Source organism: Malaclemys terrapin, chromosome 10 (genome assembly GCF_027887155.1).
Source record: "Malaclemys terrapin pileata isolate rMalTer1 chromosome 10, rMalTer1.hap1, whole genome shotgun sequence".
Classification (NCBI taxonomy): Eukaryota; Metazoa; Chordata; order Testudines; family Emydidae; genus Malaclemys; species Malaclemys terrapin.
Window position 1 is genome coordinate 45,096,519 of NC_071514.1, and position 25,270 is coordinate 45,121,788.

At 47.1% G+C, this 25,270-nt stretch overlaps 1 protein-coding gene across 1 annotated transcript in view; it reads right to left on the bottom strand.

Annotated features, from left to right (window-relative positions):
• Positions 1-1,102: 1,102 nt before the first annotated feature.
• Positions 1,103-25,270, bottom strand: part of HCN4 (hyperpolarization activated cyclic nucleotide gated potassium channel 4) — a 195,715-nt gene continuing 171,547 nt past the window's right edge. The window contains exons 8-9 of the mRNA XM_054041076.1: positions 5,069-5,635; positions 1,103-5,002 (exon numbers count right to left, since the gene is read on the bottom strand). Of these exons, the coding sequence (XP_053897051.1) occupies positions 4,074-5,002; positions 5,069-5,635 (1,496 nt within the window). The 3' untranslated portion in view covers positions 1,103-4,073. The remainder of the gene's footprint in view (positions 5,003-5,068; positions 5,636-25,270) is intronic.

Consider the following 25,270-nt stretch of genomic DNA (forward strand, 5'->3'; position numbering starts at 1 on the left):
CCTAGCCAGTTTGCAGGCCCAAGGAGAGTTGAAACTGTGTGGGTTTCAGACTGGAACCAGGAGCCTGCAGGGTAGAGTTCCCGCTTATAGGGGCACTAAAGAAGAGGGATTGCTGGGAGAAGAGTCCCTTTTTGATGTCAGAGGAATGTCTTTCCAAAACCTTTCTTTCCCCTCATTGTCTGCTCTAGATGGTGGAGCTTTAGCCAAGTATCTCTGGAGTAGCAAGTGGAGTGAAGAAGGACCAGAACAATGAGCAATGGTCCTGGACGTGGCACTTGCCCAAACAGAAAAGACATTGACTGTGCCCATGGGTTAGAGAGATGAGTCCTTTGCACAATGGGCATGGCTTAAAGCTAGAAGTTTGAGGCTCAGCCTTTAGGAGGGAAGGCATTGACTAGTGACAGATTGAAGAAATGACAGATTTTAGAGAATGAATACAAAGAAGGGGCTGCCAATAAGGCAGAAATATCTCACTGAACTAAGCTATACAGAAGGATTGGGCAAAAGGTGCTGTGAGGTAGCAGGTGAACACAGCTGAGCTCCACCTCACTGCCACAGGAGGAAACTAAGTGGTGGGTGGGGCTTCTGTGTACCCTTGGTTGGGAAGTATGAGGACCTGCAGGTGTGGCCCCAATAGACACTGCTGGCTCAAAAACCCAATCTCACCTGTATAAGATGCATGAGCACCTGAAGTGGGATCCACATGCACAAAAACTCAAGGGAGAACTTCCTTTTTTTAAAGAAATGAAAGTTAGATTCTGGAGGACAACATCATCCTCGAAACATGTGCCATATGTACATTTCAGCATTGCCCAGTCGTGAAAATGGAGATTCAATATTTCCTTTCTCCCAACTTTCCTCTGGTTTCTTCGCAGAGCATAAACTCTTGGCAGCAAGGATTGCTGCTCACTATGTGCTTGTATGGGCTCCAAACTCAGCTGGGGCATCCTGGCTCTCCGGTAACACAAATACGAATCCCTATAAGCATCTATCATGTTTCCTCTTGTAGGTTTAAAAGCACAGGGCCCTTCCTTTTCTGCACTTGTTGGTGTTCTCCAGCAATTTATTTTTATTTTCCTAGAAAAAAGGAAGCCTCTTCAAAATCACACAGGTGGTTAGGAAAATACAGACAGATAGGGGTACAGAAAGGAAGAGAAATGCAAAGTCCCCCAGTACCCCCAAACAGGACTAGTAGGAAATAGATGTCCTGAAATGAGAGATCATACAATCTGTTGCTTACCTTCTCCTGTGGGTTAAAGTAAACAGATACCAAGTCAGAAGGTCTTTTTTATATACTAAGTTTTTTTTATTGTGTCTGTTTTATATTCCAAACCCTTCCCCTACAACTCTTCCCTCCCTCACAATAAAACTACTGTGACAAGCCTAGTGTTGACTGAAGTCCAGTCAGAGTAAATCAGTATTAGCTACTGCACCGCTAAGAATCATAAATCAAATAATGTCCCCTAGAAAATCAAAACAAAGGAACCCACCCAAATGAAGCCTGTCCACAAAATGTGGGGAGGAACACAAGCCCACCAGTGACAGCCCAGCAGGTGTGTCTGTGCAGCTCTGTGTGTCTGAGTATCCATGGGTCTCATTCGAAATATAAGTGCCAACACAGCAGTTGCAGCATGTTCATCCACAAAGGCTTGGTGTTGGTGGTCTCTAGGAGATCTTTCCCACCCACTCCTTTCCTTCTCTGACCCCAGCCATCTTCTCAGGTCCCACTCTCTCAAGACTCTCAGTGTGGTCTGTCCAGCATGTGGCAACAGGGGAATTTTTTTTTAAAAGGTCTCCCAAAGCTTCCTTCTAGGAATCATCTCGTATCCTTGAGCATTGGGGGGGAGGGGGAGAGGGGCGGTGTTGTTGGTCAGTTTCCCCCTCTGTCAGTGGTTTCTGTTTCAACTGGGCCTTTAGCTGAAGCTGGTTGGATGATCCTATATACGTTTTGGAAAGCAAGGTATATACTCTATAGGCGTCACCTGCCAATTGCCGCTACAGGAAGGTCAAAACTGACATGTATTTTAAAACTAGAATATATATGTGTATATTATATATGTGTATAGCTGTGTATATTGTATCTACATACATAGACACTTATATATACACACACACATATATAGCTGTATTTAGTTAGTAGAAATTTTTTTCTAGCATAACCTTGACCCTTTAAGGAAGACCAAAGCTGATTACATCTTAATTGTGAGCCACCAAAGCACCTTGAACCAAGAGTGCCCAGTTACACTTGCAGCAATTTTTGGAGATACAGGCCCGTGTCAGAGTTTTGCAAATGATTCGGTATAAAACCAGCAGCCAGCCAGCTTTTTGGGGGTTGGGGAAAGACAGGAGGATTGCTATTACTCTGATTGTTACTGTTGTTCTGGCATTGTGGCAGGAGGGCCTGCTTTCGTGGGAGCACTGGAAGGAATCTATGATATTAGAGGGCAGGGGAAGAAGGGGCACATGGGACCCTGTGATAGAAAAAAGGCGAGCGCTCGGCTCTTTACAGTGAGGTGACCAGAGACACCTGTTGGTCTAAGAAAAAGACAAGCAAAGCAAGAGGAAATATTTGCTCTAGAGGTAAAGGCTGCAGCATCTCAGCGCTGTGCACATCCAATGGCTGAAACCTCTCCAGGATTCTAGTTATTGTTCTGTCCCCGCCTGGATTGCCTTACATCAGGAACCCAAGATGTAGCCTAAGGAGCCCACAGGATCCGACAATGTCTGATGGTGCTGTCATTGCAGAGTGGAGTCACAGCCAATCAACTGCAGGTTATTATTGCTGGTGAAGTCAAGCGAATGATTTCTGTTCCTCTGGCAGAGGAGAAGCACAGGCCACAGCTGGCAGTATTTAATACACATATTTTACATGATATTAATTTAGATGCAAATCAGGTGGCTCCCTCAGGCTCCAGCAGAGCACCAGGGTGACATTCTGTGCCACACCATGGGGCTTCCCTGAACACAGGAATGGCAGGATGGAAACTAGCTGGACTCTACCTTTCAACATAATTTTACCCTGTTCCCTTGTGGTTCAAAGCAGAGCCCCCAGAAGCTGAGATGCTAACACTGAGGGAGGTGAGGCGAATGAACCATCCTCTTCCCACCACTTGCTTTGACTTCCTTCAGCTAGAATGCAAAATCAGCAACAGGCCCCCAAGCATGGTTCTAGTTGCGAGGCAGCAACCATGTTGCTGGTCGGCTGGCAAAGCACAACAGTGACCAATGAGATGAGACTCGCACCTCCCCTGCCCCCAAACTCTTTAGCAATACAGAGGGGACATAACCCCGCCCTACCATGATGGACCTGTGATTGGCTTTTGCTCCCACTAACACATCTGTGGGGTGGGAAGAAATCAGAAGCTGGAGCCTGCAATGCTGAGGAAAGAGAGGGTCCTTCTATAGCCAGGTCACCAGGTGCTTCACCTTGTCCAGAAGGAGTCCAAGAAAGGGAAAAGCAAACCCGCTGCCCTTGTGATTCTAATCCCTACAGGGAACTGCATTAGCAATACTGACCCTCTGCCACTTCCTCTGCAATCCACTGAGGACACGAGAAAACCATGGGGGAATCAGAACCTTCCGATGTGCACAGCAAACTGCTCAGGACCTCCAAATCTAGACACTAAAGGCCAGATCTCCAGCTGGTGCAAATGAATACAGCTCTTCAAATGGAGCTGTTCCAAAATACACCAGCTATGGACCTGGCCCAATGTTCCTTCTCCTGCCCATGTCAACCTGGGATCTGCGTCTCAACAGGAAAACCTTTTGGTGGCTCTATGGCTGATCATTCACAAGTTCCAGCTCAGGAACACATTGTATCTGTGTGTTACCTCAGTGGATTAAATTTCCTCATTTTCTTTTGTTCCATGTATTAAAATATTCTATAAAATCAAGTGGCCAAAAATCTATAGTTCTAAGAATACCTGGTTATCTTCTTTTTGTTTATCGCTAATCACAGTCAAACCTAAAGAAAGAAAGGCAAATAAAGAAAGAAAAAGGAAAGCAATGACTTGTGAAAGTCTGATCAGGAACTGAATTGCATGAGTGACAGAAACTGCTTTGAGAAGAGATCCTCACAAATTGGAGGGAAGATTGGATCTGACAGGTTCTAGCTCCCCAGGGAGCACAACAGATTCTTTCCTCCCACTAGCAGTCAGGGAGGGAGCAATGACAGCACTGGCTCCAAACACTAGTGGGTGTGGCAGAGAACCTGAGGACATCTGACGCGGCAAAGTCATGCGCCCAGGAATAGAGCTACACGGCTTCCCGAGAAGTCCAGACCCTCCCCCAGAGAAAGGAAAGAAGCTCAGAACAGACTCTCTAGAGGAAAGAGGAGAGCTTTGGCTCAGAGTCTGAGCCAATTCTTGGGGCAAAGATGGCTGGGAAGCAGAAATCAACTTGATGTCCTGGCTCAGGCGTCTTGGTGGCAAATGTGGAGAGCTCTTGGGTTGAAGGACCAGTGGAGGCAGGCTGGAGGTCTGAGGCATGAGCAAAGATCCATGAGAGCCAGAGGCCCTGGCAGGGCCACACTGGAAAGTTCTTGCGGCCACTGGGCTCTGACTAGGAGGACTAAGGCCAGAAGGGGTGTAACAAGGGGAAGCTACACCAGGCTGCTGCAGTGGAGACATGGAGGCAAAAGATGACCTTTCCTGGTGGCCTATCATCCCAGTTGCAGAACCTAATGCACTTGGTTGGATTTGGCACAGCGCTGAAAGGGAGCCTCCAGAGGCTTGTGCCAACTGACTTAAGCTAGAGGATGGAGAACTGGAAGAAGGAGGAGGTTGAAAGTGGTTCATTCCTCCCAAAGTTCCACTTCCCATGAGTGGCTGTAACTGTCCCACCTGCGGTGGCTTGGGGGTGGTGGGCTGGAATTGGTTGAGAAGATTGCTAGGTGAGTTTGACGAGAGCTGGGTGAAGGAAGTAGATGGAGAGCTAGTGGTGGCCTGCTGAAAGTGGCCAAACCCACTAGGTGGAGTGTTGCTGGAAAGTGGCTGCTGCTGAGCTGTCCCTAAAGGAGACCCTGAAGGTGCCTGTTGAAACTGGTTTAATCCTGATGATGATGTGCCACCCAAGCACTGCTGGCTTGAGCCAGGGGAAGGAGATCCAACCGAGGCCTGATGGAACAGGCCTAAGCCAGCAGAGGCCGTGAATCCTGCCAGCTGCTGGATTTGGAAGGAAGATGATGAAGGGGTTTCAGCTCCTGGAGTGTGCAGCTGGGATGGCGTGCTGGATGGAGAGCCTACGGCAGAAGGACCTGCTGATGGTATAATAGACTGAAGCCTTTTCAGTTGTCTTGGTGTCTGGCTGGACGGCTGCCCCAAGGAACCCAAGACAGACACTGGAGGACGGAATATAGCCGTCGGGAGGCGTGGGTGGTGGGTCAGAGCTATTGCTACTGAAGTGGTGGCTGCTGCAGCTTGCAAGGGCGCTTGGATCAGTGGAGTCCAGATGACGGGGGTTGGTGTGGAAGCTGCAGCTGCAGCTGCGGCGGCCGCGGCCTGAACATTGTGAGCGCAGTGCGCCATCTCTCTGTCATGCTGCACAATCTGCTGGATGATCTCATTCTCCTGGTAGTTGAAGACACCAGAGTTGAGGTCGTGCTGGACTTTATGCAGCAGGATGGAATTTTTCTTACCTGTAGAAAAAAAGGAGAGAGGAATAATCAGTCTGATTGGTAAAAGCAAGGGGCAAATCTTTCAGCAGGTATCAATTGAAGGCCACTGCCTGCACCTCCCAGTTCATTTTAGGGCCACGTTGCCCCATTCTCATTTGTTCCCTGAAATGGAGGTGCCATGGCACCTTTGTGCCAGCCAATAAGCTCACATACACTACAGCCGCTAGCCAAATAGTGTCCCATAAGATCTTGCCTCATGGGGCATGAGGAGTCTTGCTCATCCGGTGTTTTAAGGGACAAGGTCAGGGCAGATTGGCAAACTGCTTCTTTTTGTCTGGAGGCTATTATCTTGTGCTTCAGAATCTCAACTTCCATTTAAAACAATTACTCTGTAGTGCTGGTGGTTACAAAGAAAACACCAAACATATGAACTGAGTGTAACTATGTCAATGATGTCTGCCTGAGCCTGCAGAGAGCCTGAAACAATAGCTCTGCCTCATTCACCTCAATGGATTAGTTTACTCTGAAATCTAACGGCAAAACTTTTAGAATACAAATGTTATTAACTATTTCACCCCTGATCCAGTGCTGAGGGATGATTTTGTAAAGATCTGCTTTCAGCGACATTTCATTTTGGTATCTCAAGTGGGTGGAGCTTGGTTTGCGGGTGGATCTTGGGTGAGTACTCCGACTTTCCCCCAAATTCTATTCCTGCTGCATGTTCCTCGTGCTGCCACCACCCTGGATTCCTTTTAATTGTACAATCATAAGACTGGGAGGGACCTTGAGAGGTCATCTAGTCCAGTCCCCTGCACTCATGGCAGAACTAAGTATTATCTAGACATCCCTGACAGGCTTTCAACAAACAGCTCCTGAAGTGGCAGCTGGGCCTTTCTTCTCACCTGGAGGGAATCCAAAACAGAGGCCAAGGTTTAGTGGGGTTTCCTGGCCATTGCACGTTCCTGCAGTTTTCTGGAGAAGCTCAACATGTTCTCAGGATGGAACCGTACCTGATAAAACCCAGCTGCAGAAAGGCAGAAGCCATGTATGCCACACATACAACTTTGGATTTTCTTGGACAAATTTCCTCTGGTGAATGGTAAGTTATTTTCTGCAGCAGGCCTTTTATTAACACTTTTGTAGCTAACACTCAGCACTTCTGTAGCACCTTTCAACCTAGGGTATGACAGCACTTGACTAATTTCAAGTTATTTTGCATCTCAACAACTCAGTATGGTCACTATTATTGTCCCAATATTTTTTACAGCTGGGTAAACCAAGGCACGGAGAGGTGAAGTGGTTTGCCCTAGATTACACAGCAAGGCAGTGACAGCACCCAAGAGCGCTGAATCCCAGTCCTGAGCTAATCGCTGGACATCCCTCCTTTGTATCTAGTCTACATCTCATTGCACGTACTGGGCTAGTGAGACATGGTGAGTCAGAGCCTCGGCCCTCCTCCTGTGCAAAGCAGCCATCAAGCCTGACGAACTGTGCTCCTGAGGCATCGGGGAACCCTCCAATGGAGCAGAACTGTCAGAGAATACTCTAAATCATTCCTATCTCCTGTATCTCGGTACAGGGGGCATTCCTAGCAGAAAGGGGGCATGACTGAGCATTCCTACACCCAAGCAAACCTTGGCTGCCACACAGGGGCTGGGAGTGGCTTGGCATAAGTTAGAGTATCCCAGAGGCTGCTGTATTCTATGCTGGGACCTGGACCAACCCCCAGCCAGCCGAAGTATTGGGGGAGTGCATAAGGTGACCTAAAGCCATCTCCACCTAGCTCAAGCATAGTGGATGATCTGAATAGAGTGAACAGAGACACTGCACAGCACACTGTGCTGGGTGCATACAACTTTTAATCATTAGTCACTGTGCATTACCCTGCAGGACTGAGGGAGAGACAGTGGAACCGCCTCCTTGCCTTGGAGGTTTTGCAAAGCTCTTCAACCATTGTTTGGGTTCACAAGAACATCCTTCCCCCATGTTCTCCATCATTTAATCCCATGTCCATTTAGGGTAATCAGACAGCAAATGTGAAAAATCGGGACAGGGGGTGGAGGGTAATAGGAGCCTATATTAGAAAAAGACCCAAAAATCGGGACTGTCCCTATAAAATTGGGACATCTGGTCACCCTATGTCCATTTCCCCTTTAAGGGTGACTGTGACATTTAAGTTATCTCCAGACCCCTTTGCCCCAGACTCTCAAAGCACTTTACAATTGGTAAGGAATGAAGGATGAAAACCTGGCTCCACTGAAGTCAATGTGAACTCTGTCAATGGAGCCAGGACTTCACCCTAAGCCTCGCAGTTTCCCTAGCAGGGAGGTAAGCAAAGCAGGTGCTTCTAGCTGAGAGGAAGTCTGTGTGCACTAGGGACAGAAGAACTCTCCCTCCCCAAAGGCTCTGCTGGCCCAGGTGAAAGCTCTCTGTGCAGCAGATTGCCTGCCATTATTGTTTCATTAGTGCCTTGTAAGCAGAATTCCAAGCCAATCAAATTTAAGTTCCAGCTCAACTTTCAGCCTTGCAGTGTAATATTACCCAGCACTTTGCCCTTTTGAAGTGTTGCAAAATTCAGTGACACAAGTTTGCCTGGCCCCAGAATGCACCTGGCGCTGAGGGGAAATTTCATGTGATTAAAGAACAGATTTGAGCCATAAGTGAGCCCTTTCACCAGATCACAGCATCATAGGTGCCGACTTCTACTCCCGCCAGTGGGTGCTTGACCCCCCCTCTGTCCCCGCCCCTGCCCCTTCCCCCATTCCAACCCCTTCCCCAAATCCCCACCCTGGCACTGGCCCCGCCACTTCCCCACCTCCTCCCCAGAGCGCGCCACGTTCCCGCTCCTCCCCCCAACCCCCGGAGTGGCCAAACAGCTGTTTGGCAGTGGCTGGGCGGGAAGTGCTGGGAGGTAGGCAGAGGAGCGGGGACATGGCGCGCTCGGGGGGGAGGGGAGAAGGAGGGAAGGCGGGGGGGGAGAGTAGCTTGGCTGCTGGTGGGTGCACCCACTAATTTTTCCACATGGGTGCTCCAGCCGCGGAGCACCCACAGAGTTGGCGCCTATGCATGGCACCTTCTCAATGGAAGAGAACGTCTGAGGCATCAGAATTTAGTTGTATCCTCAAAGTCTAATGAAAACGAACTATTCTGTTACAGCATTGCTGCATGAGGAGTTGCTGCTCCTCGGAGTTTGTATCATATCCTTAACAAACTGGCTTCAATTAAATCCACCACTTGACTTTTCAAGGGCAGTCCACACTCCCAGCTGATGCCATCCTGAAGATATTAGAGCAGCTGCCTGTGGGTTTCCTTTAGCTTTTGTTTCTTGGTGCTGGCAGGATTTGGAGGGCTCAGGTTAATCAGTAGTAACCTGCATGCAGCACTCAGGAGTGCACGTGTGCATGGCAGCTTGTCTTGAGGCTGGGGTTCAAGGTGAGCATACAATGGCGTCCCAAGGCGCCAGCCAGTTTGGATTAAATCAAAAGCAATATTAACCTTCCTCCCAAACAAAACTTTCCTCAAGCTCCACACCAATCCGTTAACTTCCTTTCTCATTCTGTTTCAGTGCCCCAGGTTCCTGCCTGCACTTTCAGCTCCCATCCAAAACCAGGACTGACAAACACCGTTCCTCCCAGAGGGTTTGCAGAATTTGAATTAGACACAGGCACAGTATGGCAGATTGGATCTATAAACACCTTCCATCCTGAACTCTGGCACCACAGTCACCTTGCATCTTCAGAATTAAAGAATGTCAGCATAATTAATGCCAGTCAACAAAGTTTATGGAAAATAGGGCTTGTCAGATAAACTTGTCATCATTCTTTGTTGAGATCATTATTCCAGATTAACTTTCACATGTAGACAAGTTCTAAGGATTTGACTTAGTCCCACATAACATTCTGATGCAAATATTTAGCACTATACAAAATCAGTGCAACTGGTTAACCAACAGACTGCAAAAAAGTAATTGTAAGTGGGGAATTGTCACCCAGTGGGGATGCTTCTAGTGGGATCCTGTAGGGAATCTGTTCTCAGCCCTATGCTATTCAATACCTTTATCAATGATTGGGCAGAAAATATAAAATCACTGCAGGTAAAATTTGCAGAGGACACAAAAATTGGTGGAGTGGTAAATAATGATGAGGACATGCTATTAATACAGGCCAACCTGGATCTTTTGGTAAGGTGAGCCAACATGCAGTTTAACACAGCCAAATGCAAGGTCATACATTGAGGAACAAAGAATATAGGTCACTCTTATAAATTGGGGGACTGTAAGCAGTGACTGAAAAAGAGTTAGGGGTCACGGTAAGTAACCATCTAAACATGAACTCTCAGTGCAATGCTGTAGCTAAGAGGAAGAATGGGATCCTCAATGCATAAGCAGGGGAATATCAAGCAGGAGCAGGGAGCTGGTATTATCTCTGGACATGGCACTGTGCCCCATTTTGGTGTCCACACTTCAAAAAGGATGTTGAAAAGCTGAAAGGGGTGCAGAAAAGAACTACAAGATGATTCAAGATCTGGAAAACCTGCCATAGAATGAGAGTGACTGCTACACGTATCACCAGGATAGACAAGCCCTGATTCTCCCTGCAGCTCATGTAGCTATTTACACCAGTGCAAAATAGCTGTGAAAAGCTACAATTTGGATTTGGTAGTGTTTTGCACTGGTGTAAATAGCTATATGAACTGCAGGCAATGGAGAATCAGACCCTGTATGCTTCCATCATCATTCAAATTTATGCAGGACAAGAGTGTGGCCACTTCTGGGATGCAATGGGACAGCTCTTCAGCAGTGCACAGCAACATTACACAACAGTTCTGGTGAGGATGTAAACAAGAACCTACCCAATTGAAATTGCAGGGTAGGAAACAAAATGGAATTACCCAAGCTAGAATTTGGCTAACACACTAAGGATCAAAAGGGTATGTCTGAGAAGGCAACACTTCAGGTTTGCAATAATGAGTTTTCTGGAATCACAGGTACAAATTCCAGCCAGGGGCACAAAGAGCTCTCCCACACAGCTGAAAGGCCAGGGTGTGGAGAGGGAGATATGGGGGAGGCCTTCAAGAAGACAATCAAACTCCAACCCTGTGGCTGAAAGTTAGTAGCTCTGTGGATATTGTATAGTGGGTTTCTTTATCAAGAAACTGGGCTGAGGAAGCCTGGAAGTGAGAAGAGATGGAAGGAGGAGGAGAAGCAGCACGTGTGGTTACTGCAGCCTCCCCAAGAGTGCTAGACCAGCATCTGCTCTGTGATTCCATCGTCACAGCAAATGCCGCGCCTCACTCCTTCATCCTGTGTCAACTGCACTTGGCTTCCAATTTGCTCTTCTGTGCTTGAGCCGCCTCTGGTCTCAGACACACTGCCCTCACTCCACAGCAGAACACTGGGATGTTAATGATTGTTGCCCAGGTAGATTGAGAGGCAGGAGAAGGTCCTAACTGTTCAATGCTTGCACTCTGTGACAGCAGTATAGCGAGAGCTCCTACTTCACAGTACATTCAATACATCCTTACCCTCTGTGAGCCGAGGCCCTCCTGTATTCACACCCTACACACTACTGAAATAATACTGGTATACAATATGCCGTGTGAGGTATCACATGAAAGCTAATAACATGCTGGTTATTAATATCATTGTAAAATGCATGTGTTAACCTTATATGTGAAGTTATGAATTCCCTCTGTATAATGTTACTAGAACATTGTTTAAGTCAAAGACAGCCTAACCTAGGTAAAGGTGATAGACGGGTCTGCCCCAGACAAAGGAAGGGAGGTTTACCTCAATTTACATATTAGCTGTAAACAAAGCTATCAGCTATCAAAGCTGCTAAACCAGTGGGCCTTATCATGAGGTGGAACACAAGAGATAGAGAATTAACATGGCTCTGCACCCCAGAAAGACAGAGGAGACTGAATTCCCAGGAGGCCTTCCTGATATGTAACACAAAGACATCCCTTTGGGGAGACAAGGAGCAGAGAGAGACTACAGCTCAATCTTTCACCTTAAGGAAACAAAGAAACCGAGTGCTTTGATGTCTGTGATGGCTCCTGGCCAGGCTGGAAAGTAGACTGGGGGTGAGAGAAACCAAAAGACGGTATCTTGCTAGATTAAGTTTCAGATTTTAGGTACGTATTTTCACTTTTATTTGTTGTAGCCAGCTCTACCTTTATCTTTTACTTGGTGTCTCTTAACCCATGCTCTTTTGTTAATAAACTTTTTACTTTTACCATAACCAGTTCAGGGTGGTGTTTGAAGAGAACGGTGTATTTATCCCAGTTCAATTAATAAGCTGTGATGTACTGACTCTCTAACAGAGCAGTGAACTTAATATCTTCTGTGAATGCACCATGATATGCGGCTGTGCACTGCAGAGAAACATCCCTAGGGCACTCAGATGCTGGAGTTCACTGATTGTACCTACTAAGTGAGGTCTGGGCCAGAAGAGCCTTGAGGAGTTGGCTGTGGGGGAAGGGGAGGCAGTCAGACTGGCGTGGCAGGAAGCTGACACACAATCTAGTTGCCAGCAAAACTCACTCCTGTTGAGGCAGAGAGGTAACACATTGGCACGCAGCTCTGGGCACCCCAGCAGCATGTTATACCCTCGCACACCTTTCCACTGACCCATCTCTCCTCTGACCATGTGTGCGGCTCATTGGCTGTTTCCAGTGGGGCAACCCCATACAGTGTCAGACCATAATAGGTACAGGGTGATGCCTTAGTTGAGGAAAGATGGTTTCCTGACAGTTTAACTAAAGCCGTGAGTGAAATACAAGCCAAAGCTGGAGCAAGGCAGGAGAGAGGAGTTTCCTAGGGAGAGTGTTTCTGCAATGACTTTTTTCTTCCTTCTTTATTAAACTGCTCTGACTACAGATCAGTTTCTTTGCTCTGGATTTATTGTCATTTCACCTGCCTTGAAATGAGATCTGCAAACATAGTGATCAAAGGCTGATTAATTTGGCTTCTCTAAGTAGCTCTGTGTAATCCGAACTGTAATGCTATTCTGTACCACAGTTTTGTTCAGTGAACCACAGTAGGAAGCTTGGACAGAATAATCTATTTTCCTCTCATTTCAGCACTGGAAGCACAAAGCCTGTGTGATGTCAAGACTTTATCCTTCTAGACCTTCTATCCATCCGATACTACGGTGATGAGCATGGTATAAGAACTGATATAATATATAGAATACACACTTATCTGTTCCAGTTTGACTCCTAAACCCGAATATGCAGAACTTCAAGGCAGCAGCAGTAATCAAACTCAGATCCTCGTTCTCCAAAAAGCACAGCCCCCGGCCACTTGAGTAGAGGAGACTCTTCACTAGGTGTGAGTAATACAGGGATCTCTGACACATAGTTGAACAGTTCTGATACCATCCAGTAGAGGATAGTGGTGCACAAAGATACATGAGCCAGTTTATTAAAGTTGCATTAGCAAAGATCTAGACACACCAGTGGTGCATCATAATTAGATTGCACAAGCTCTTTGGAGCATACACTGTGTCAGCACCTAGCACAAGGGGGTCCTGGTCCAGGACTGGGGCTCCTAAGGCAGCATTTCTCAAATGCAGCCACGGCCTCCTGGGCAGTGATTGGGGGAGGGAGGGCAAAGCAGCAGCCCCTTCCCAGGGACCACCAGCAGTGGCTGGGCCCTGCCTCCCTCTGGAGAGACACAAGCTGGAGGAGCAGGCAGCCAGTGAGTTCCCCACCTTCCTGGGGGCAGTGGAGTCAGGCATCAGCCCTTGGGTGGAAGGCTCCAGCCACAGGGCTTCAGGCTCTGTCCCTAGGCCCTGGATGTGAGGCTTGGGGCTCCATTCCCTGGCTATTTGGTGACGTGCTCTGGCCCAAGCTCACTGCCCCATCACTTCTGCCTCCCTGCTGCCTCCTCCAGTGCCCCATCACCGTGGCCTCTGCTGCCTCTGTATCACTTTTCACAGCACATTCAGTAACTAGCAAGTCTTAAAAAAAAAAAAAAAAAAAACACAATAAGAAAAAAGACAAGAATGTTGAAGGCACCTTATTTGTGTTTCTATTCTGTTTAGGTCCAATAAAGAATAGAGACAACTGTATACTGTTTTTATTATTGAGTCTGCAAAAAAAAACAAAAAACCCTACACAAATAGATTACAATGATTTGGACATGTTGATCTGCGTATTTATTTGTTTTTCCTAAAGTTAATTAAGTATTTTAAGAAAAATTGTCAGAGCGGCCACCAGCAAGAGTTGGTGGCTGCATTCTGTTGTGAGAACCCTGCAATACAAATAATAAATAATTGTAGAAAATACTATGGGTCCTACAAAAAACAATTTCTCATCAATACAGTGATGGACTGAAAACAAAAATGGTATTTAGAACCTAGAGGACATGCCCAACGCAGTCATAAGAGCTCTGAAGTTCAGTGAAGCCTCTGAAATTTTGGAGCTTAACTAATAGACTGTTTTCTCTTAATAAAGAATTGAAAAGTCACACACTTCACCTGACTGTAGATAACACACAAAAGATCCCAGGGAAAAGGGCCATGTGGTTTAATGAAAAGAATCAGCTCTCAACAATAGTTCTATCAAATCATCAAAATGAGCTTTCTGTGTTAAAATTCTGCACAGACCCTGGGGAGATTAGCTGCAATGCTATGTTCATTCTGGCTCTCTCCCTCCAGTTCAGTCGGAGGACAGTGGCTGTAGTTTAAGAATTTGGGTCAGTGAATTGCTTTTTGAATCTACATGCATTTTCAACATTCTCACTTATTCTGGTGGCTTCTGCACAGCTCCTTAGCTCCTGGGAGTCTCAGGTACATTCTGTGTCTTTATTATGAAGACTGAAAATTTTATTAAGATGATGTTAAAAAAAAATAGTGAACAGAGTTTGAGCATAGAAGTTTCTGGTGATCAGGGAATAACACAGATTATAGAGGGGGCAAAGTTTGGTTTAAAATAAGGTGGCATGAGGAATACATAATCTGCAATATCCCTGACTGGGGGTAAAAGGTGGATGGGTCAAAGTATAGACATTAAGATATGAGGGTATTAAGTTCATAAAGTGGCTATGTTCGGGTGTGGATTATAATGAGTGGATATGATGATGAGGATGGATTGACCCTCATTTGGTGAGATTTAATGTTCAGGGAGTTTATGGTTCCAGTTCATATGATCCAACGGAGAAGGTCACTTGGTCCCTTTCTCGTAGTGGGAGAACGATGTCACTCTGGCTCACGCCTCCTGGTACGGTCGGTGGCCGGTGATGTGCTCGATGTAGATGTCCCTGGACCATCGGATGGCATCTGAGACCATGAGGCGCCGCATGAGATGTGCGTAGCGTCGACCAATCCCGCAGGTCCGCAGCACACGCTCGTTGCAGGGGTCCCAGGCGCCCAGGGCTCTGACAATCAGGGCGTCCATCAGCACCTCATAGCCCTTCGCTCTCAGGGTGTCAGCCAGGGGGGCGTAAACACAAGGTCAGATAAGGATCTAGAGCAAGGAGTTTGCAGCACAGCTCAGGAGTGAAGGTGGCCTTTGCAATCCTCTGATCCTGGGCCATTGTGCACTGGGCTGGTCTCCTGTTCTAACTTAGCTGGCTGCCAGTGGCTCTAATGGGCCAATATTGCAGCTGGTGATGGCTGGGGGAGCAAAGAAGCCCTGGATATGGCCCCTACATTGTCAGCATGTTACCTGCACTAGCCCTTTGCACTGCTCAGACCACCGGGGCTATACTGCTATTGTTAGCATCCTAGCCTGATCAGAGCCATGTGGGTCTGTATGCTCACACTGGAAATGACACCTTCAGCTCTGGCGTAACATACCTATAATTACATCAGCACAAACCCTGTGTCTAGAGCAGGCCCCCAAATCAATCTCTTTTCTTGTCCAAAATCTTGTTAGTTGTCTCTTGATGTGAATCTGTCATTTCCCTTGCATAGGAAAAGAAGACTTTAACACATTGGCTAAAATCAGAATTGGTCAAATTGTAATTGTTGAATAATTTATTTGAGGAAGTTCATTAATCATATTTAAATAAATCACATGATAAATATTCCCCTCCCCCCCAGCCTCAGGGCTGGCCTTACCATGAGGCGGACTGAGGCGGCCGCCTCAGGTGCCAGACTGTGGGGGTGGGGGTGGGGGACCACTAGGACCCAGAGTGTAGAAAATCGTGTCTGCTGCTGGTGCATATATATTCTTTCTGCTCTAGATGCAGAGAGATGGTGGAGTGCTGTGCTGGAGGAAGGAGGGCACAAGAGACATAACACGCAGGCAGGAGAAAAGGTGCGAGGGAATAACAGAAAGCATCAGGAGTAGTGTGACCAGAGAACAAGTGTGAAAAATCGGGACGGAGGTGAGGGGTAATAGGAGGCTATATAAGAAAAAGACCCAAAAATCGGGACTGTCCCTATAAAATCGGGACATCTGGTCACCCTAATCAGGAGCTGCAGGGAGAGAGAGGAGGAGGAGCCTCTTATGTACCTCTCTAGCACCCCCAGGAGCCTGGACTGATTAACATCAGCTTCTCAGGGAGCTTCCTGTTTCCTGCTGCTTCCCTGAACCCACTTGAGGAAAACAGGCAGTCAACTGAAGTAGTAGGAGCCAGTTAGGCCCTTAAGCCGCTGATATCTTCCCTCATTCAGGCCCTGCTAGCAGCCTGCTTATTTGTCCCCTTCAATTGAGTGTTGAGAGCCACTATAGCTGGCACAGAACAGCAGTCGTGAGTGAAAGAAGAAAACGCCCCTCTGGGCAGCATTCAGAAAAAGCAAGCAAGCAAAGGAAGCTTTTCTATCTAAGCAGGAAGGAGCTCTCCTGAGATACATAGACACAAATGTTCAAGGTGAGCCTTCCGGCCCCAGTGAGGATGTGAGTGGTGAGGAGATGCCTGATCTTCCAGTTAGTCAGAGTTCAGGTGACCTGGCAGCTACTGCAGCATCCATATCTCCATCTCAAATGTATGTAACCATGCATATTCCTGAAGAAAAGTGTAGATCAGAGAAGAGTGTGGTGGAGGCGCAAGAAACAGCTGATGCTGAGTTTAGTTCCTTAAGTCTAGATGATCCAGGACTGTGAACCCACTTGAGCAGTAGACTGAGGGACTTCCTTGTACTGCATGGGCCACAGCAAGTGAAAAACTTCATGTTCCCCAAAGGCAATGAAAATAGAAGTTTCCATCCAACACATTACTGGTGTGAAATCCCCAATGGTGACAAAGTGGAGAGGCCATGGCTTATGTATTCAAAAACCAAGAATGCTGCATACTGTTTTTGTTGCAAACTCTTCCAGTCTAATGTTCCAGCCACATTGGGTTCTACAGGAACAAAGGACTGGAAAAATGTGGCTAGAAATCTGGCATGCCATGAGAAGGCAGGAAATCACCAGAGAGTATTCCATAGGTGGAAAGAGCTTGAGATGAGGCTAAGGTTAAAGGCCACCATAGATGATCAGCATCAAGAGAAGATTGCATCTGAGTCTCTTTACTGTCAAAATGTTCTGAAAAGGCTCATTGCCATTGTGAGAATGCTTGCTACCCAAAACCTCGCACTGCGTGGTACTTCAGATCAGCTGTATGTGCCAAACAATGGAAACTATGCATCCGAAGAAGTGGGCTGTAGCCCACGAAAGCTTATGCTCAAATAAATTTGTTAGTCTCTAAGGTGCCACAAGTACTCCTGTTCTTTTTGCGGATACAGACTAACACATGGTACTGCTGATACCTACCCCAATAAAGACTGAAACCTTCCTTAAAATTGTGGAACTGATGGCTGAGTTTGATGCTGTACTCCAGGAGCATCTAAGAAGAGTCACCACCCAAGAAATGTACACACACCACTACCTTGGAAAAACAATTCAAAATGAGATCATACAGTTACTGGCAACAAAAGTCAAACAGAAGATTGTGGCAGATCTGAAGTCAGCAAGATATTACTCTGGTATTCTGGACTGCACACCTGACATCAGCCATACAGAACAAATGACTTTAATGGTGCGTTTTGTAACAACAACAGAACCTAGTGAAAATGTCCCTGCAATGGTGACTGTCAGAGAGCATTTTTTATAATTTATTGACATTGATTATACTACAGGAGCTGGTATGACAAATGTGCTTCTTAAAAAGCTGGAAGATATGGGAATTGCGATAGCTGACATGAGAGGTCAGGGCTACAATAATGGTGCCAACATGAGAGGAAAGAACAGAGGAGTGCAGACACGGATCCGAGAGTTAAACCCTTGAGCTTTTTTTGTCCCATGCAGGTCTCATTCATTTCAGCAGGATCAACTCCAAAGACTGTTCTGGAATATATGTGCACAAATAAGATGCCCACCCTATTTCCAAATGCTTTTGTTGCTCTGCGCATACTTCTAACACTTCCTGTAATAGTTGTCAGTGAAGAACGCAGCTTCTCCAGGCTGAAGTTAATAAAAACACATCTACACTCCACAATGACACTGGAGAGGCTGGTCGGCCTTGCAACCATCTCAATAGAGCATAAGCTGGCCCAGACTGTGGACTTTCAGCAGGAAGCAGTTAAAATCTTTGCAACCAAGAAGGCATGGAAAGCACCACTTTGATTATTCAAACAGATTAAAATTCCAGTGTTCGGGGGGATAGCTCAGTTGTTTGAGCATTGGCCTGCTAAACCCAGGGTTGTGAATTCAATCCTTGAGGGGGCCACTTAAGGATCAGGGGCAAAATCAGTACTTAGTCCTGCTAGTGAAGGCAGGGGGCTGGACTCAATGACCTTTCAAGGTTCCTTCCAGTTCTAGGAGATAGGATACCTCCATTAATTTATTTATTTATTTTTATTTGTTTACTATGCAGACAAGAAAAGTTATATTTGCTGTTCAGGCGTTGTGAAAGTTAAGTGTTACTTAAAATTTTGGAACAAGGCATTTTAAGTTGTTAGTTCTTTATTGGGGTAGGTATCAGCAGTACCATGAGAGGAGTAGAACAGGAAGAAGGCAGAATTGAGACCTTTCAAAGTTTTGGCCCAAGCGAGGGGGCATGGGGGCATCATTTGAGCTCCCTGCCTCAGGTGCCAAAATGTTGTGGGCTGGCCCTGCCCAGACATCCAAGGGCCAGACATCCACTTGCCTTCAGCACTGGGATGCCACAGAGAGGCAGCATTGTTTAGTGCTTAGAGCAGAGGATTAGGAGTCAGATCACCTGAGGTCTTTGTCCTGCACTGTCACTGACTTGCTGTATGATCCTGAGCAGGTCAAGTCACCTCCCTCTACCTCAGTTTCCCCATCTGTAAAATGGAGACACGATACTTACCTGACAACTGCAAAATATTCTGAAATTCTCAGATGAAAGATGCTGTATACAAGAATGTACAAAATATTATTAATGGAGCAGCAGGTGCTGTGGGTGGGTTTTCTGTTTTGGTTTTGAAGGGGAGTGGATTACAAAGAAGAAAGATGTTCCCGTGATTTAAGTGCTAGCTGGAAACCTGGGTTCTAGACCTGGCTCCGCCACAAGTTTCCTGGGCGACCTTGGGCAAGGCACTTACCCTGGTCTATACTATGAGTTTAGGTCAAATTTAGCAGCATTAAATCAATTTAACCCTGCACCCGTCCACACAACAAGGCCATTTTTGTCGACTTAAAGGACTCTTAAAATCGATTTTTGTACTCCTCCCCAACAAGGGGATTAGCACTGAAATCAACATTGCCGGGTCGAATTTGGGAGTAGTGTGGATGCAATTCAATGGTATTGGCCTCCAGGAGTGCTCCATTGTGATCACTTTAGACAGCACTCTCAACTCAGATGCACTGGCCAGGTAGACAGGAAAAGCCCTGCAAACTTTTGAGTTTCATTCCTGTTTGGCCAGCGTGTCAAACTGATCAGCACAGGTGACCATGCAGAGCTCATCAGCAGAGGTGACCATGGAGTCCCAGAATCTCAAAAGAGCTCCATCATGGACTGAATGGGACGTACTGGATCTGATCAATGTATGGGGAGATATTTGAAAAAATCTCCAAGGACATGAAGGACAGAGGCTATAACAGGGACCTGCAGCAGTGCCTCATGAAACTTAAGGCGCTCAGGCAAGCCTACCAAAAAACCAAAGAGGCAAATGGCCGCTCCAGGTCAGACCTCCAGACATGTGGCTTCTATCATGAGCTGCATGCAATTCTAGGGGGTGCCTCTACAACTACCCCACCCCTGTACATGGACTCCTGCAAGGGGTTGATGATACTACAGGAGGGGATGATGATACTCCTGCAACAGGGATGAGGATTTTGGGGAGGAGGAGGTTGAAGATAGCGCACAGCAGACAAGCGGAGAAACCGTTCGCCCCAACAGCCAGGAACTGTTTATCACCCTGGAGACAATACCCTCCCAACCCGGGCTCCCAGACCTTGAAGGCAGAGAAGGCCCCTCTGGTGGGTGTACCTTTGTAAATATAATACATGGTTTAAAAGCAATCGTGTTTAATGATTAAGTTGCCCTGAAGACTTGGGATGTATTTGCGGCCAGTAAAGCTACTGGAATGCAGTCGAGCAACATCCATTCTTTATCTCTCTCTGTTATTCTCAGGAGAGTGATATCATTCATGGTCACCTGATTGAAATAGGAGAATTTTATTAAGGGGACATTCAGAGGTGGCCGTTCTGCTGGGCTGTGTGCCTATGGCTGAAAAGAAATCATCCCCGCTGTTAGCCACGCGGTGGGGGGAGGGGTGAAGTGATCACCCCAGAGAATTGGGTGTGAGGGGGGGTTTAGTTGGGTTTGTGCTGCACGTTAACCTGAAAACTGCAGCCCTTCCTTTTAAATGGCCAACTCATTTTAAATGATCAATCCAACTCTCCCTTTTTTTCCTCCCACAGATGCAAATATTTCAACACTCCCCCTATCATCTCCGTCCCAGAGGCTAGCGCAGATAAGAAGGTGAAAAAAATGCACTCGCGATGAAATGTTCTCTGAGCTCATGCAGTCCTCCCGCACTGAAAGAACCCAGCAGAATGCGTGGAGGCAGACAATGTCAGAGTCCAGGAAAGCACAAAATGAATGCGAGGACAGGAGGGACGTGCGAGAGGATAGATGGCTAGAGCAAGAGGAGCGATGGTGGCAGCGTGATCAGAGTAGGCAGGATGCAATGCTGAGGCTACTGGAGGATCAAACTGATATGCTCTGGCGTATGGTTGAGGTTCAGGAAAGACAGCAGGAGCTCAGACCACCACTGCAGCCCCTGTGTAACCAACTGCCCTCCTCCCCAAGTTCCATATCTTCCTCACCCAGATGCCCAAGAACGCGGAGGGGCTCCAGGCACCCAACCACTCCACCCCCGAGGACTGTCCAAGCAACAGAAAGCTGGCATTCAATAAGTTTTGAAGTGCAGTGTGGCCTTGTCCTTCCTTCCTCCACCACCCCTCCCGGGCTATCGAAGGAGGGTGGGGAGGTCGGTTGGCTTAAAGGGAAGTAGAGTCAACCAAGGGGGCGGGTTTTCATCAAGGAGAAACAAACAGAACTTTCACACCATAGCCTGGTCAGTCATGAAACTGGTTTTCAAAGATTCTCTGATGTGCAGTGCACCCTGCTGTGCTCTTCTAACCACTCTGGTGTCGGGCTGCATGTAATCAGCAGCCAGGCGATTTGTCTCAACCTCCCACCCTGCCATAAACATCTCCCCCTTACTCTTACAGATATTGTAGAGCACACAGCAAGCAGTAATAACGATGGGAATATTGGTTTCGCTGAGGTCTGAGTCAGTAAACTGCACCAGCGTGCTTTTAAACGTCCAAATGCACATTCTACCACCATTCTGACTTGTTCAGCTTATAGTTGAACAGCTCCTGACTACTGTCCAAGATGCCTGTGTATGGCTTCATGAGCCATGGCATTAAGGGGTACGCTGGATCACCAAGGATAACTATAGGCATTTCAACATCCCCAACAGTTATTTTCTGGTCTGGAAAGTAAGTCCCTTGCTGCAGCCGTTCAGACAGACCAGAGTTCCTGAAGATGCGAGCGTCATGTACCTTTCCCAGCCATCCCACGTTGATTTTGGTGAAACATCCCTTGTGATCCACCAGTGCTTGCAGCACCATTGAAAAGAACCCCTTTCAGTTTATGTACTGGCTGCCTTGGTGGTCCAGTCCCAAGATAGGGATATGCATTCCATCTATCGCCCCACCACAGTTAGGGAATCCCATTGCCACAAAGTCATCCACGATGACCTGCACATTTCCCAGAGTCACTACCCTTGATAGCAGCAGCTCAGTGATTGTGTTGGCTACTTGGATCACAGCAGCCCCCAACAGTAGATTTGCCCACTCCAAATTGATTCCCGACTGACCGGTAGCTGGCACTGCAAGCTTCCAGAGGACTATCACCACTCGCTTGTGAACTGTAAGGGCTGCTCTCATCTTGGAATCCTTGCGCTTCAGGGCAGGGGAAAGCATGTCACAAAGTTCCATGAAAATGCCCTTACGCATGCGAAAGTTTTGCAGCCACTGGGAATCATCCCAGACCTGCAACACTATGCAATCCCACCAGTCTGTCCTTTTTTCCCGGGCCCAGAATCAGCATTCCATGGCATGAACCTGCCCCATTACCACCATGATGTCCAAATTGCCAGGGTCCGTGCTTTGAGAGAAGTTTGTGTCTATTATGGGGGGAGGGATAGCTCAGTGGTTTGAGTATTGGCCTACTAAACTCAGGGTTGTGAGTTCAATTCTTGAGGGGGCCACTTAGGGATCTGGGGCAAAAATCAGTACTTGGTCCTGCTAGTGAAGGCAGGGGGCTGGACTCAATGACCTTTCAAGGTCCCTTCTAGTTCTAGGAGATAGGATATCTCCATCTAAAAAAAAAATGTTCTCATCACTCGCCTGCTTTTGCAGATTCTGCTGCTACATATACTGCAGGATAATGCGCAAGGTGTTTATAGTGCTCATAACTGCCGTGGTGATCTGAGTGGACTCCTTGCTTGCCATGGTATGGCATCTGCAGGAGAGCAGAGTGGTAGCGGAAGTGTGACAATGGTTTGCAGCCCTACTACACCATCTGCTGCCGGCAGCACCCAGGACACAACAGCGGCGACTGAGCTGAACGGGCTGCACACTTGCCATGTTATGGCATCTGCGCGGAAAAAAGGCGCAAAACGATTGTCTGACGTTGCTCTCGCGGAGGGAGTGGCGACTGACAACACGTACCCAAAACCACCCGCGACAATGTTTTTGCCCCATCAGGCAGTGGGAGCTCAACCCAGAATTCCAATGGGTGACGGAGACTGCGGGAACTGTGGGATAGCTACGCACAGTGCACCGCTCCAAAAGTCGATAGTAGCCTCGGTTCTGTGGACGCACTCCACCGACTTAATGCACTTAGTGGGGGGACACACAATCGACTGCATAAAATTGCTTCCTAAAAAATCGACTTCTATAAATTCAACCTAATTTCGTAGTGTAGACATACCCTTCGTCTCTCTGTGCCCAGATCCCCTTCTGTACTATGGAGATAATAGCACTGCCCTGCCCCCAGGGGTGTTGTGTGGGTATGTACTGCATCCTTATATTTCTAGGAGTCTTCAGTTTGCAGCTGCCATTTTGTGCAAGCAGAGTTTTGCAGACTGTAACCAAGGAGATGACACAAACTGAGCTCTCCATTGGGGACCTGACTTTTGTTCTTTGTTGCTCTCAATCTAAACTCAGGGTTATTCTCACTGAATGTAGGTAGGTGCTCTTTGAATATGGAGAGACATAGCTTCAGCTGGTGTAAATGGTCTTAAGTCCCTTTAAGTCAATGGACCTGACAGTTTACAGCAGCTGAGGATCTGTCCTGGAAAGCACAGCATCTGCTCTGCCAGAGGGCAGAGAACTGTAGCAGGCATAATCAAAGCCTTTTAAAAATTTAAATTGCTCTGCACATGGTTGTTCTGACCCAAAGTAAAGTAGTTGTACAGAGAGGCAATATGTCCTAGTAGACAGAGCATTGGACTGGTACTCAGGACTCCTGGATTCTATTTCCAGCTCTACCATTGGTTGCTCTGTGCCTCAGTTAGCCCATATGTAAAAGGGGGATAATGATACTGACCTCATTTGTAAAGTACTTTGAAATCGATGGATGAAAAACACACACTATAAGAGGTAGGTGGTATTACAACTGGAGCAGCTGAGCAGCTCTCTAAAAGACCCACGTACATTCATTAGCAGAAATCGCACTATTGCTAGACTCAACAATCTGGGGACAGAGGGTGTGAGTCATCTTGAGAACTGCTTACAGCTGGTCTATACCTACCTGCTACAGAAGAGCTTCAGAGTGTGTGTGACTGCTACGGCATTGCCAGCCCCAGGTGTTCGAAAATCATGAGTCAGCCCCCCCAAATCACGAGATTTTAAAAAGTTATTTTGGGGGTTATTCTTATTTGGTGTTTGCTGTTTGCGCCATTAAGGGTCACATTTTCCAGCTTTTCTTTGCAATGATGAGAACTAGAAACTTTTCTATTTAAAAAATGAAACAGTCTCATGTAATCACAACTCCAGTGGCTGGGGCTTTGGGGAAAAAAACCAGACAGAGTCGCACTACAGTTGTGAGAATTGGCAGCATTGGGACACAGAGTTTGCCTGTGTCTGTCTCTGCTTCTCCCCCGCTCTACGCTGGATTCCCTCCCAGTCCCCAGGGTATGAAATGCATTAAGGGAGGGAGAAAGTGAGAAGAGGTCTGACCAGAGCGCACTGCACTCCAGCTATTCTCTGCTGGTGAAATGGCCCATAGAGGGCTCTTACAACTGGCACAACTTACAGCAGTCTGGGGGCTGCTCTCAGTTGTTCTGGGAGTAAGGTAGGCCCCTGGCATGTCGCAGAATTCAAGAGGATAGCTTAGAGCCACCTTTGCACGCTCCCCTTTCCCCCTGACATAGGTGCACTGACAGCAGGAACAGAGCAAAGTGAAATCAGGGCCAGAATACAATTTTAAGAGGGCCTTTCATTCAAAGCTTTTCTAAGGATTTCTCTGCTCCTGGGGAGCAATGGGAGCATAGTAGCACATCTCCCCTAGCCTTCACAGACAGGGTCAGCTCCCAGACTGTTGCACTGGGCAGCACAGTATGTGGAGGAGGTGAGCAGCCCTCAGTAGTGAAAGAACAGGATAAGGACTATTTAGAAAAGCTGGATGAGCACAAGTCTATGGGACCGGTTACACTGCATCCAAGGGTGCTGAGGGAGTTGGCTGATGTGATTGCAGAGCCATTGGCCATTATCTTTAAAAACTTGTGGTGATCAGAAGAGGTCCCAGATGATTGGAAAAAGGCAAATATAGTGCCCATCCTTAAAAAAGGGAAGCAGGAGAATCCGGGGAAATACAGACTGGTCAGGCTCACCTCAGTCCCTGGAAAAATCATGGAGCAAGTCCTCAAGGAATCCATTTTGAAGCATTTGGAGGAGAGGAAGGTGATCAGAAACAGTCAACATGGATTCACCAAGGGCAAGTCATACCTTACCAACCTGATTACCTTCTATGAGATAACTGGCTCTGTGGATATGGGGAAAGCAGTGGATGTAATATACCTTGACTTTAGCAAAGCTTTTGATACGGTCTTCCACAGTATTCTTGACAGCAAGTTAAAGAAGTATGGATTGGATGAATGGACTATAAGGTGGTGTGACAGACCCAGACCAGTGGGATACAGGAGTCTGGTAGAGGGCAAATATACTGGTCACTGGATGAGT